The sequence below is a fragment of the Chelonoidis abingdonii genome, chromosome 6 (genome assembly GCF_003597395.2).
Source record: "Chelonoidis abingdonii isolate Lonesome George chromosome 6, CheloAbing_2.0, whole genome shotgun sequence".
NCBI lineage: Eukaryota > Metazoa > Chordata > Testudines > Testudinidae > Chelonoidis > Chelonoidis abingdonii.
In genome coordinates this window covers 2346081-2360216 of record NC_133774.1, presented here as the reverse complement: position 1 = coordinate 2360216, position 14136 = coordinate 2346081, and the positions used below count along the sequence as shown (strand labels likewise).

The following is a 14136-nucleotide window of genomic DNA, read 5'->3' as shown; positions in this document are numbered from 1 at the left end:
TACTTTACTTCTCACAAAGTTAGGGTTTAAGTATCAGACCGATAGCCGTGTTAGTCTGGCTCTGTAAAAGCAGCAGAGAGTCCTGTGACACCTTATAGACTAACAGACATATAGGAGCATGAGCTTTTGTGGGTGAATACATGTCATGCATCCGACGAAGTGGGTATTCACCCACGAAAGCTCATGCTCCAATACGTTTGTTAGTCTATAAGGTGCCACAGAAGTCTTTGCTGCTTTCGTGGGTGAATACCCACTTTGTCAGGGTTTGTTATTCTATAGTGGGGCATGAATAGAAGTGAAGTCTTGATGTTTCAAAATAAATTAAAATCATAGTTGTATGTATTATATCCCTATGTCCTTTCTATTGTGTGCATGTGTGTGTTTTAACAAAGTGATTTTTATTTTTGGAAGCAGATCAACATTGCATGTGTTTTGAGTCCTGAATTCCCCAGACTTTTAACAAAATTGATAGTCTTCTGCTGTAGCCTTAAGAGGATTTTTATGACTGAGCTGCCTTCCAAGGGTGACAGTCTTCTCTTGCAGCTAAATTAGGGTGAGGTGGACAGTAGATGCCGCTGCTGATTATAATAAACAAAAAATGATATGGGGGAAAAAGGATTTTCTTGCAGTTAGGTAATTGCAGTTATCCCCAGCCCCCACATTCCCCCCCCCCCCCCACAGAGTTTCACAGAGCTACCATGGACTCATCCTGAGAGCTTTCCCAGTATGTGTCAGCCCGTTGTGCTGCGCTGTCTGCTCTCGTGATTCCAAAAGAGGGTATTTCGTTTATTGTCAGATTGGTTCCCTTAATTTCCATTTCCTTCTGAATGGATAATAACATGAAGAATCATTTCAAGTCCAGGAGTGCTGGTTTGTGAGCGAGGGGGGGAGGGTGTTATGCGTAAGGCTTGAGGCAGGAAGCAGCTGAAGAGGAGGAGTAGAAGCAGGAATTGCTGCACAGCTTTCTCTCTGCCTCTTCTAAGTACAATATTTTCTGTTGAGTCACAACTGAAGATACAGTTGAAGTTTGACTGCCCTTGGTGCTGGCTGGAAAAGGGAAAAATAAATCATGTTGCTGAAGGAAGAAATTTCTGTTGAGGAATCCTCCTCGAAACTGACCGGATTCTCTGGATTTGTGGCTTTACGTCTGTTGCCTTCTGTTGTTTTTCACTTTGGATATTTAGCAGCTATCTGCAGTTTTTAAATGTCTTCTGCTTTACCCTATTCCGTATCCCAGGGTTGAGGTGGAATAGGATACTTGAGATGCCTTTGACAAAAGCATCTCCTTCCTAGCAACCTGTGATGGGACACCAAGAATATGTGTTTATAATCTACATTGTGAAAATTCATTGTCTGGCTAACCTGTAACAAGATTACAAATCCTTCTAGATTTGTTTCTTCTTTGAGAGCATGCTATTGTGTTTTATAGTTTTCTCTTCATTCAGTGAATTTCCTTTTAATTTAACCTTTTATTTTTGTTTGAAGAAGTAAGGTAAGTGGTTGGAACAAGTGAATTTGCTAAATGTAAACTGCAAATTTCCAGCAAGTACTAAAGTTCATTGAGTCCAGGAAAATTGCTATGTATTTTAAATTGATTTCCTGTACATATATTCATTATTTATGTAATATAATTTGGTGATATTCCCCTGTTGATACAGTAGAACCGACAGAAGCTTACAGGAGTTAAACATGTGCATTGAGAGGAGAACCTACTCCATAATGTGTGTATTCATACGCTTTATATTTTTACTATCTATAGTCATTTATTGAAGAAATTTTTAGCATTGGTATAGTTGCGGGTTGTCAGTGTTTGTTCTGAATAGCTTAGAATTAGGAGGGTTTATATCTCTGTGTGAACTTGGCATCAAAGATCTTTACTAAGGAAATAGTAGAGGGGAAATTTTTTTTTTAAGGGAATAATTTAAATTTGATCACTTGAAAAGTAACTGGTTTGAGTAACTCAGTTAATGGTTTCAGATTGTTCTATAAATGCTAGTAACAGAAAAGGGCTCCCTTTTTTAAAACTGAAAATGTTTGCCATTGGCCTGATTTAATGGACTGACTAGCCTGTGAGCTGGCAAGGTGAAATGATGACTAGCAGGAAGCAAGCAACAGGGATGCTGTACAGGCTTGTGAATCAGAGCAGATGGTGTGACAATTTCAGATATCTTCTCACCTTCTATTTCTGCCCCTTTTTATGGGCGACTCACTATTGCTAATGTAGAAAGCCTCTTTGGGATGGATTTCCAGACTTAAAGAAGACTGGCAATCAATGCTATTTATCTTTACATACAAAGGAAGAAACCTTGAGAAATAAATCTTGTTCGGTTTGAGCTCTCTTGGACTAAAACTCTTCTTGGCTGAGGCTTAGTAGGATGAGCTAAAAAGCAAGCATGTTCCATCAGCTTTATATGTTATCTTTCATAATTCATCTAAATGGGAATGGCTGCTGTTTTGTCCCCTTAAATTGATCTAAACAGTCTTAAGTGGGCTTAATGATTTATCACCCCCCACCCCCTCATTGTAATGAAGTGTTCATTCCAATCCCCTTGCAAAGGAACAAATCTCTCAGCCCATTTTGAGGGTGGGAGGAATCCCACAGAGAATTACTGAGCAGGTCAGAGCTTGGCCAGGGATATGAGCTAGTGCCAGTCCTTATCTCCAGCTGCGTTAAGCACTGCTTGACACACGACTTTGCATCTCCTAATTGCATCATTTGGACTACCCAGCATTACCTACCATCTCCAACTGTGATTGACCTCATAACCCACACAGTTCTCCACATGCATTTACAGCAAGCTGGAAAATCAGTTCCAAGCCCTTTCAGTGAGCAATTCTTACTTTTCCTCTTCCATTCTGGTGGCTATTGTCAGAAACACAGGGGCTGCCTGGGAACTCAAACTATTCCCTCTGCTCCCTTTATGGCAGCCAGTCTGTCAAATGGGAGAAAGATACAGCCTGCAACACTTCTTACTCAAGACAGAACTTAGCATCCTTTAACCCTTTCATGACTGTGCCTCTCTCTCTCTCATTGAAAGATATATCTAGGCTATTTGGAAGCACTGCATGTGCATTGTACCTTGGATGTAACTGGAATGTTCAGAAGTAGTTTAAATGACCCAGTTAGTAGCTTCCTAAATTCTGGAATCCCAGGTGACTAGTCAGGAAGACCTGATACTTGTGTTTCAGTTGTCCATGTAATTTTCTTTCAACAGAAAAGTTGGTTCTTGCTTCTGGCTTGTCAGTTGTAGTGCTTGGTCACTAGGATTCTGATTTAGGTACATCTGCTTGAAAGAAAACTTTCATCTCTGATCAGATTACAATGGTCCTAGGTTGTCATTTTTACCTAAGCTGTGTTTGAAGCTCTGTCTGATTTATCCAGTCTGGTGAAAAATTCAGTATACTTTAACATGAAGATTATGAAAATAAAAAAACTGATGAAATTAATTCCATTTAATCTGCTGTTTGTATTCAAATACTTGACTGCCCCACTTGCTACTGTATATCAGTAGAAGTAATTTTGTATGAGAATATGAATAAATAACCAAGGTTTTCCTCTTGTTTCTCAGGGCAGCCTTCTCATCTTGCCTTTCCAAGACACAGCACAGGGTATTCTCAGGTCTGAGAGCAGACTTGAGGTTGTGTTATTTACTTGGGGTCAGGCATGAGTTACAGTGGTAAAACTCAAACCTGTCACTTTCACAGTAAGCAGCATTCCACCCATTCCTATCTTTTAACTACATGATAGTTCCGTTCCTTTGACTCTTGTCTACAGGTACCTCATTTTTGGCCACTAACTAGTGACATCCGTAGCCTAGTGCTTTACCACTCCCACCTTTGTTCCCTCTAGTCTTAAATATAACCTCACACAAACAGCAATGCTGAAAGAATATTAAGGTGCAAAGTTAAGCTCCCAAAAGTGAGGACATGCGAGAGATAGGGAAGATAGCTGGTGGGCATGCCACTAGGTGGTTGGGGGTAGGAGGCCAGGTTCAATTCCTTACTTCCCCACAGACTTCCTGTGTGACCTAGGGCAAGTCAGGTAAGGTTTGTCTACACAGCGCATTACTGCAGGGTGTGAACCTACAGCACACCAGCCTGTTGCACGCTAAGGTCCCACGTGGACACTGTAGTTCACCAAAAGTCCTAGAATGCAGCTTGGTTGACTTGTCCTTGTGCACAAAAATGTCCTATTTTTTTTTTCAAATTTCTAAACAAATCCTTTCTTGGGCAGGAAAACGTCTTCCTGAACTCTGAACATTTCGGAAAGTTCTGGGGAACTGCAGATGGTGATTAGAACAGAAACAGTTGTGGAACTGTAACAGTCACTGCAGTTCTTGCTCTCACGCAGTAACAAACACTATTATTAAAAAAAGGAACCAGCGTGCATAATAAAACCATATCTCACAATCCCTTACTCATAACATTGCTCTTTCCCATAGTTTGTGTAGCATCTGTCATTTTTTAACTTGGATTATAAAAGCTATGGGCATGTTCCCTTTTTAATTCATCTGTAAAGTGCCGTGCACATCTTCTCTGTCACTTCAGTAGCCGCAATGTCCTCCAGGTGGATGAGTATTCAGATTACGTTCTCTCCTTTAGCAGTACTCAGTGCTGCTGCCATGCATCCAGACTCACTGAGCAGTGTAATTCTTTTAAAAGTAATTCCTATTATCACTCTCTCTCTCAATCAAGTGGGAATTTCTATTACTTATTGGAAAATCAAATTTTGGAAGAGACGAGGTGTTAGAAAAAAGCAAAGAAATATGAAGTTGCCTCCCTCAAGTGCTATCTAATCAAAACCTAAACCTTTTCTTGTCAATTAAAACGGAGCCTGCCAGTCTCCAGAGATAGCGCTGCCAGCAACGCTGCATGTAGTAGCTTTTCCACACCACTCACTCAGACCCTGTCATTTGGGTCCTTATTGAAATCCTTTCAGCAATTAGTATATTTAAGATTCTGTAAAAATTCTCAGGAGGAAACAGTGTTACAGCATGTAGAAGAGTGCTGGGGAGAGGTTGCTATGGCAGCCTTAACCATAAGATTCCTTTCTCTTGTTCATGTCAAAACCTTTTAGTTCCAAAGTGTCCTGCATTTCCGCTGGTATTTCTTTACATTTACTAACAAGGTAACTTATCAATTATTTCACTTCATTGCTTTTCTTATTTGTTAGTACAGGTAATACAGAACTTTAAGCGTTTTCAAATACGTTTCATGTGAAGTCGGACACCGTGGCTCAGGGTGCATTCTGTGGGATTGCGCTGTTCTATGACTGTTCCAAAATACTTCTCCTCTGCTGGAATATGTTGCCCTCTTTAGAGCCACATCACCACTTTAGTATTTCATCACATTCAGATAAGAGTCTTTCTTTCATCACATTCAGATAAGTCTTTTAACTGCATTGGGGGACTGGGGAGAGAGATTAGTCTTAAAGTACCAGGCTTCTGAAAGCGTCTTTGTCAGATGAAGTGGAGTGCGAAGGGACATCCTGGCCCATACTAGTAATGGCTTAGCAGCAGCAAAAAATAGGCCCCATTCACTAGGACTTCTCTTTCCTGGAGCCATTCAGTGCTGCAGGAGAGATCCTGTAAAGCTGCTCTCCACCCTGTGCACTGTATCCATGTGATGGCTGACAGAGGAACTGAGCTAGGGTGAAGTCAAAGCCACAGCTCAGCACAAGTTGCGGCGAGATCTTTTCTCTTTGGGAAGAGTCAAGATCCTCAGAATTGCACTGTGAGTGTCCTTGAATGTCAAGCATGAGTCTCATCATTGCATCTATTCCTTTTCTTCTCTGGACCTTTTACACTCCTGCTTACCACTCCAGTGTGCTCACTGCTTGTGTCCCTCTGATTTTCACTCTTGCTTGTTCTGCTGTCATTGTAAATCTGTAGAGGCAGAAGAACATTAATTTGTGGCATTCATACATTGGGAGACATTCAAAGGCTGAAATGGGCGCTAGGTATGCAACTCCCATTGGCTTTCACGAGTGTTAATTTGGCCTCATTCCTCAAGGTTTTCACTTTTTAAAAAGTTTGTCTTCATCCCTGTGGAGCTCAAAAAAACTGAAGAGACTTTGCTCAGACTTTGGGCAGAAGAGAACTTTTTGGTAAGTTTGAGTGAGTGCATATGGTGCAGGAAGCAGAGTATCCATCTAACAAGGGGCCCTGCTGTATCTAGAAAAAGGTCAGAGTGCAAGTATTTTCTCTCTTTAGAGACTAGGCCTCCTGTTAGTTGCCCTGGTGTTGGGTCAGACAGTAGAGGTTTCAGGTGGGTCCTTTGGTTCAGTTCTTCATGATTTGGTCTTTGGTCTTATCATCCAGGTCTAAATTCGGTTCTCAGGAATTCCAAGTTCTATCTGATCTCTCATTTGCAGAGGCATAGGCTTATTCTTGGTTGCATTAGTTGCTGGCAAGAAATGGTCTTCTCATTTATATTTCTTAAACTCCTTTGGGTGTATTTAGTCTGGAGCTGTGGCTGAGCTTGTGAGGTCTTACATTCCACTTGATGGCATCTGTCTCTGGTATTGTGGAGTGCACAGACTCTGGCATGGTGGTGGGGAATTGACGGACAGTGGGAGATGGACACGGGGACACAGCCCACATTCTGGTAAGATGGGGTGAATGAGAAGCCTGAGGGGGCCCACAAAGCCCCTGTCAATGGGAGATAAATGGTTTGGAGGGAGGGAGGAACGGGGGATACACAGAAGCATCTGGCATGAGGCAGGTGATGGGAGAGTTGCAGAGAGTCCCTGAAAGAGGAGATGAGAGGGTGATGCACAGGGAGTACGTGAGGGAGAATGGAGGGATGCAAGGAGCCCCTGGTGAGTGCAATGAGCTTTGCCCGTAGAAGCAACAGAATATATGATCTGCTAGTATCTTTCCCCTTTCAGGCTTTCTTCCCAGTAATAACCTTTCCTTGAATCCTCTGTTTGCCTCTGGATGAAACGAAAAGGCTTTACTTTCTATGTTTCAGTAGGATGAAGTGGTATATGAATTGTCTCTGAAACACAGGAATGGAGTTGTCCCTCAGCTTGAGCAGACTTTCCTGTGTTCTGCTCTGGACACTTCATAGTAGTCTTTTGGGAAATACCTCTCACACATCTGTTCCTCCTGGGAAAAGCTGGCTAGTCATTACTGGTTCCCGAAGTCAAGTTAATTCCTTTCTTCCTTGCTTTGACAAATTGCCTCTCCATAATGAGAATCCTTCGGAATATCTGTAATTATACAGTTCTGTTGTGTTTGCACTGAACTGGCATCTGTGGAGCTATTGCAATCTCTTGAGTAAGAGTTTGTCACAGGGCCTAATCACTGCAGTTGGCTCCTGCTCCTGGCTGCTGTAGGGATCAGCTCTTTCCAGGTCCAGTGCTCCCCTTTTTGCTGCTTGCTGCACGCTGTGTGACTCAGGATGCTCTATCTTCGTGACTTGGCCTTCCAGCAGGTCACTATTGTTTTCCCCTTCCGGGGTATCAAAGTCTTTCCATACCAACAGTTTGAGGCAGTCTCCTCATGCACTGCCCTGAGAATGCCACTTCCTTAGTGGCTGGTAGGGGAACCTGGGCCCTCCTGCTACTCTAGGTTCCAGTCCAGTGACCCTGTACCTGCATCGGTGGCCTGCTTTCCCTTACACCCTGTTGCTCCTTCCCTGAACTCCTTCCTACAGCTTCTGGCTTTCCCCTCTCTGTGTGTACCAGCTCAAACTCCCTCCTCCCAGGGAGTAAGTGCAAACTATGGCACTCTGAAGCCTGAAACGTGTCTCCTCGCTCCCACAGAGTGACTGCACGTTACAACCCTGCAGTCTCTCTGTTGCCAGCTGCCTGACTTTATCCTAACCCTGCTTCCTCTCTTCTCAGCTGGGCCCTGTGGTCACCATTCAGGGGATTACTTAGGCCACCTAATTCCACTCGACTATGGCCTACGTGGTTAATGGGTCCTTCTCAGCCTCATTAACCCCTTCCAGGCTGGTGTGGGATGAGCAACCCATCACAGTGCTCCACTAGAAAAAAGCCCTATGTAATGAACTGCTGCTGTTCAGTGTATTGCAACAGTATTTCAGCCACAGACAAATGAACTGAAAGCAAATTCCAGCTTACACTGTGTTTTTGGTGTCTAAAAGAACAGTCATTAAACCGCTGTGGCAGTGTTGTAGCTGCACGCAAAGGAACACAATATGGTGACCACCAAGCATAGTGAGTTAGTCCTTGCAACACAAAAATCCTTCTCCCTATTGTTAAAGAGAAATGGTTTTACACCGCAGAAAATATGTGGAATTAACACCACTATCTGTGTACGATACTGTGGCTTCTTATGTACATGAGCCAAACTTTTGATCTTTACTTTCTTCAGCCCCACAGAGAGACTGATATTCTACATTGTAAATCTCTGTAACTGTGTGCCTTAGTCATTTAAACATTGTTAGTGTTTAAACAGATTGCTCTTAAGTGACCTGAAGTGGTAACTACATAATTGATGGAGAAATATAGCCTGAACAAATGTTTTTTCCTAGGTCAGTGCAGCTCCTTGACGAAGTAGTTAAAAGTAAAAAGAAAAGACTACATTTTTTTTATGAACTAAGACCTGAACCTTTTCATTTTATTAAATCAAAACATTTCTTCCTAAGAAGGGTGCAAAAATATTCTGAAAAGGGAGTACTCCATCTTTCAGTATCACTCTGAATATCTATTCTCTTTGGAAGTACATGTAACATTTTGGAATGAAAACTACATTGGTTGCTAAATTCCACCTATGGAATAATGGGATTTGTAAACCGAAGTGCTGATACAACCTTAATTATGGCAAAGTGAATGGATCTAATTAATACAAAGGTGAGTGTTGGCAAGCATTGCTTTGTCCACAGGCAAGGAATTCTCCCTCCTGAAGAAAAGCAGAAAGGTAAAAACAAAACACATTCATTGAAAATATTCAAAAATGGTTAATAAAAATGAGCATATTGTGAAAAAGTGGACCAAATATAGTTGTGGGGTATAGTTAGAGGAGGATGTATTATGGGAACAAGCTTCAGTAGCCCAGCTTCACTGTAGACATAAAGAGCTCTGGAGAGCTACTCTGTAAATTGAAATAAGTAAATACTTTTTGATTTTTTTAAGATACATCTATCTAATGCTTCAATGAACTTTGGGTTTGCCCCTCAAAGTCTATGAAAGGGTTCCCACTGACTTTAGTGGACCTTGGGTCAGGCCCTAATACAGGCCATAACTTCAGTGCAAATAAAACTCAAGCATTTTGGTACTCCTGTGGTTAGTACACTGTATAGCCACATAATGTGAAATATGTGGGCTCAGTTACTGGGCCGCTCTCTTAGCTCGGAGTACTGCAGAGCCGGTACATGCTGCTATCCTAAGGAAACTGGGTGTAGTGTGCTTGCAAAGACCCCCCGGGGAAAAGCTCAGATTGTGATTTGCTATGCAAGCAGTTGCACCTGGTGCTGCTCAGCCAAATAGCGTCAAAATGAAGCAAGGTCCCCTGTTGTGGATTGAATCATGTATGAGACTCATAACTGCTATGCCAAGAATGGAGATTTTGTGCTTGTGTAAAGTGTAGAAGAGGCTTGGGTTTACTCTGCTGGTGATTCTGAAGAAGAGGAGAAGCTCCCTTTAACTCTCGCTTCCCCTGCTTTTACAGACAAATTCTCGACTTTCTACTCAGATGTAATGACGTTACTGTACACCTTCATTCTCAGAAACAGGTGTACATCATAAAATTGCACCCTGAAGACTTTATTAGTTGGTAAAAACGTTAATACTTAGGCAGTAGTTGGGACTGCCAGAAGCTGTGAGTGGACAACAGAGGATTGATCTCTCAATAAATTGTGCTGTTCTGTTCAGTCCCTCTGAAGCATCTGGCACCAGCCACTGTTGGAGACTGGATACTGGGCTAGATGGACCTTTGGTCTGACCCAGTGTGGTCATTTTTATGTTGTGTTCAGTATTTCATTTTATGCTGTTTGTCCCAGTGCATTGTGGAATTATTTTTTGTTTAAAATAATTGATGGTTCTAGGGCTGAACCTTTATTACAAAATGAGGCATTTAGTATAGCTCCTCCACTGACCAGCTGTGCCACATGTTGTCCTGGTTAGAGCACATGTCTAGGAGAGGAGGGATAGTACAGTGGTTAAGGCAGGAGACCTAGAGATTCAATTCCCTATTTGACCACATACTTTGTGTCACCTTGGGCATGTCTCTCACTGCCTCGGTTCCCCACCTATACAATGGGGATGCTGAGGCTACACTAAGGCTTGTCTACATGGCAGGTCACTGCGCGGCATGTCAGGGTGTGAATCTACAGTGCACTAATGGCACTCTGGGACTCTCAGCATGCTGCAGCAGTGTCCGTGAGGGAATGTAGAGTCGCACTGCTATATATTCACACCCTGGTTTGCCACTCAGTATCTCGCTGTGGAGACAAGCCCCAGGATTGTGTGGTGCTCAGATATTACATTAATGGGGGTCAGACAAGCCATACACAGATAACATAGTGTTTGTTTCATTTTTCTGGGAGGGATTCGATCCTGGAATGCTCCAGTGTAAAATCCAGAAAACAATGTCATTCTTATTCCAGTCAGCTCAGTCAGTTTGTTCATAAGCTGTATATGACATATGTTAAATGTAGGTTAACTTGAGAGCTTGTAAGTTTTGAGTGTTTCTTTAGTGTTACTTTCTTATTTTAACATTTATTACTGAAATAATGAAAAAGTTTTATAGCCCCAAAGCTATCATCTAGTCTCTGCTGCTGCTTTACGTCAACCTCAGTGATTCCTTGGGAATTGCTGATACCGAGCAAATTTAAACTTGATCTTTCTTCCCTTTGAAGCAAGAAAGGATGAAGATGGTGGACCTAGGGAGAAGGGACACCTGCAGAGAGAGAATCCGTAGTATTTTGTGACAGAATTTTTTATTCAGAAGGGATAACTGTATAGAAGGGGTAGCTACTTTTGTGAGATTTGCAGTTGTAGCCATAAAAAAGGCGTGGTCACACATTGACTGGTCAGAGGGCTTTGGGTTCTTTGGTATTTTTTTTACCTCCTTGTGGAAAGGGAGGTAGGGGGGAGATATTGCTTTATTAAAGAATGACTCATGTGGAACTGGTTATCATTTCAGCAGCTGAAATAAGTGCGTTATGGTAGGAAAATTTGAAAGAGTAGATCCTCTTTCTGACCGGCTTTATGTGGACGCTACTACTTTTTATTATATGCTGAAAATTGCCTTGTATTTTCTGACTGGAATGCAATATTTTCCCCTCTTTTGGTAGCTGCTTCATGAAAGAATAAACCTGGATATGAGTGTGCACGTCGGGCAGTGATTGATGTATGCTTGTACTGCTGTATTTCACTATGGAAAAACACAGGTGCAGCTGCTGCTGATGTTTGCTAGCAATAGATTGAAAAAGCCAGAACATGAGGTTCCTCTTCTGCACAGAAAATCTATTATAAAAACACTTGGCCAGGAGGCAATTCAAGAAGCAAAGATTCCGCTTGTATCTGAGGGAGAAAATGAAGAGACTTCTGCAAGGCCAAGTAAATGAGATCTCAGTGAGTCAGAGTCACCAGCTTTCCCCAGTAGAAATTGAAACGGACATGTTTCTTTGTGGGATAAAGAGGAAATCCACAAACGCTGAATTTTCTACTATTGGAGTGGGCTTTGCTCAGGACAGGAGAAATGATTCTGGGGATGTGAGTGATGTCTGTGTTGGTGAGGTGGAACTTAACTGGGATGGCTATGTAAAAATACCATGCTCAGTTCAACGGAATCAGCAAGACTTAGAGGGACTATCATCTGAGGGTACTATGCAGCCTGTTTGCCAGAGCAAGGGTATAAAATCTGAGGGGCAGGACCTTTCTACCCTTAGTATTACCATGAGCTGGAGAGAGAGCACTGAGAATGAAAATAAGCTTCCAACATACAACAATAATAGCCTTCTGTCAAGAGACCATTCTGCAGATGTGATTGAGTACATTGTGAAAGAGCTACAGGGGATAAGTCACATCCAGACAGAGATTGCAGAACTCCGGCAACACCTCACCTTGATAAAAGGCTCAGTGGATGAAGTGTCCAGCTGTGTAGACACGGTCTTGAGTGAGATAGAAGGCTTACAGAGTGGTTCCACTGCCAAAACTTCTCATGTCGCACACACTAGGGAGTCATACAGAGCTGTATGCAAGGAAGAACCAGTGTTGTACTTTTATGGTATCCCAGAACAAGATGGTGAAAACACTATGGAGCTCATTTGCAGCTTCTTGTCTGAGTACTACTGCTTCAATGGTATCCAGTGTAGTAAGTACATAAAAGATGCTTATAGGTCAAATGCAACTTCAGGCAAACAATTAGTACCAAGACCGGCAATTGTGAAACTTGCAAACCCTGAACAAAGAGATTTCATTTTACAGAAGTCTATGCTCATGCAAAGCACGGGGGTCAAAATTGTTGCTAGCGAAGAGCAAAACCAACAGACTGGCCAAAGGGGCTGCCGAGCGGATCCACTCTCATTACTGCAGCCTGGCCTCAAGAAAAACCACTGGAGCTCTCTGAATTGTGATGAAGAGGCTCAAAGAACTGGTGACGATGGGCACCTCCAAACTGAGTCTTACCAGGTTAGGTACAAAAACACAAGTAGAAAAACACAGTGTCTAGGGGAGAGAGTTGGTTTTACACAAAAGTCAACCTTAGCTAAGAAAAGTAACTTGATCTCTGAACTCGAGGTGAAAATGGGGCAAATATCGCAAATTATACACAACTGTAGTGAGCAAACTTCACAAAAGAGTGACTCTCCCCTGCCTGTACTCCATGTTTCCCACACACCTCAGCAAACTCTTCAGGTGACTTGTTTGTCCAAAACAGACGAAGGAAATTCCTGCCACTCCCCAGAGACCTCAGATCATGCCAGCCATATACATGCTTCATGTGATGGAGGAGAACTTGGGCTTGACACTGAAAATGTGACTGAGAACTGCTCTTCCCCTTTAGAGGAGGATAAAGCTGAGGAAATAACTACAGGAGCAAATGAAATGGACTGTAACACCATGCTTGAGTTCCTCAGTACGGGGCAAATAAATCTTCTCTTGGAAGATCAGTCTATGGGTGCTACAACTGTAAGCAGTGTTCACACAGCGGATAAACTAGCTGATAGCAGTGACACTCTGAAAGATATGGTCCAAATAGATCTGAATGACCAAGATCAAACTGACCAGGTCTTTAGGGATGTGTTAGAAAATTCCCAGTATTTTCTTGACCATTCCCAGGATAACATTGATCTTGTGGACATGAAGTTTTATACTAACAAACTTGGGAAAGCTATTCATCATTTTAGATCTGCTCTGCAGGTGGTGTTTCACAAGCTGGAGACCAGTGACTCTGAAGTCCTCCTGGAAAATGATACCAGCTTCCAAATGGAACATGATGGTAGACTTATGCTGAGTGGTGCAGGTGTCTGTGGTAGCTCTGATAACTTTACAGAAAGCCCCCCCAGTCAGTCTTCCGAGAGCCAGGCCATCACATCTGCAAACAGTGAAGCCGCTCAAATGCAATTTGTTCCTTCCAGGCTTCCACCTGCCCCTCGTGAGTCTCCTGTCCCTAGTCTGGTGTTGAGTTCTGACTCAGAGATTTATGCTGGACAGTCCCTACCTTCTGGTGAGATGGTGACAGATGCTAGTTCTCTTCCTGAGCAAACAAGGGAGTACAGACCCATGAGCCTTGAAAAAGTGTGTGCAGAGACTATCTACCTGAACAAGTGCATCAATAACTTCAAAAATGTGCTGAGGGAAAAAAGACAAGTGCGTAGGAGACTTTTAAAGGACCTAGCACAGGAAGCAAGGTCGATTTCAACCGATGAAATGAATTCAGGTATATTAAAAAGTTGTAAATTTTTTCCTAAAGTCTACTATTACTATAGCTGGATATGCAATATTTAATTCAGTGGTTGAACAACTTATTAAAATGCTGTATAGGTGATCTGTAAATGGTTAGCTACAAAGTACATATGATGTAGCAATACTGAGTCAATTAAAAAAACAAACAAAATCCCCCCAAAGCAATCTATATACCATATGCTAAAAATCAAACTATGTAATAATGCATTACTGAAATTGCTGTAAAATTGAATATAAATGATCAGGCTTCATATTAT

General features: G+C 42.2%; 1 protein-coding gene across 5 annotated transcripts in view; it reads left to right on the top strand.

Annotated features, from left to right (window-relative positions):
• Positions 1-14136, top strand: part of UNC13B (unc-13 homolog B) — a 329656-nt gene that overhangs the window by 143601 nt on the left and 171919 nt on the right. For 2 of the 5 annotated variants that reach the window (XM_075066810.1, XM_032778178.2), the window contains exons 1-2: positions 832-1492; positions 11266-13853. The exons of the other annotated variants lie outside the window; for them this stretch is intronic. In XM_075066810.1, coding sequence (XP_074922911.1) covers positions 11507-13853 — 2347 coding nt within the window. In that variant the 5' untranslated portion in view covers positions 832-1492; positions 11266-11506. Of the gene's footprint in view, positions 1-831; positions 1493-11265; positions 13854-14136 lie in introns of those variants that run through there. 5 annotated transcript variants of the gene reach the window in all.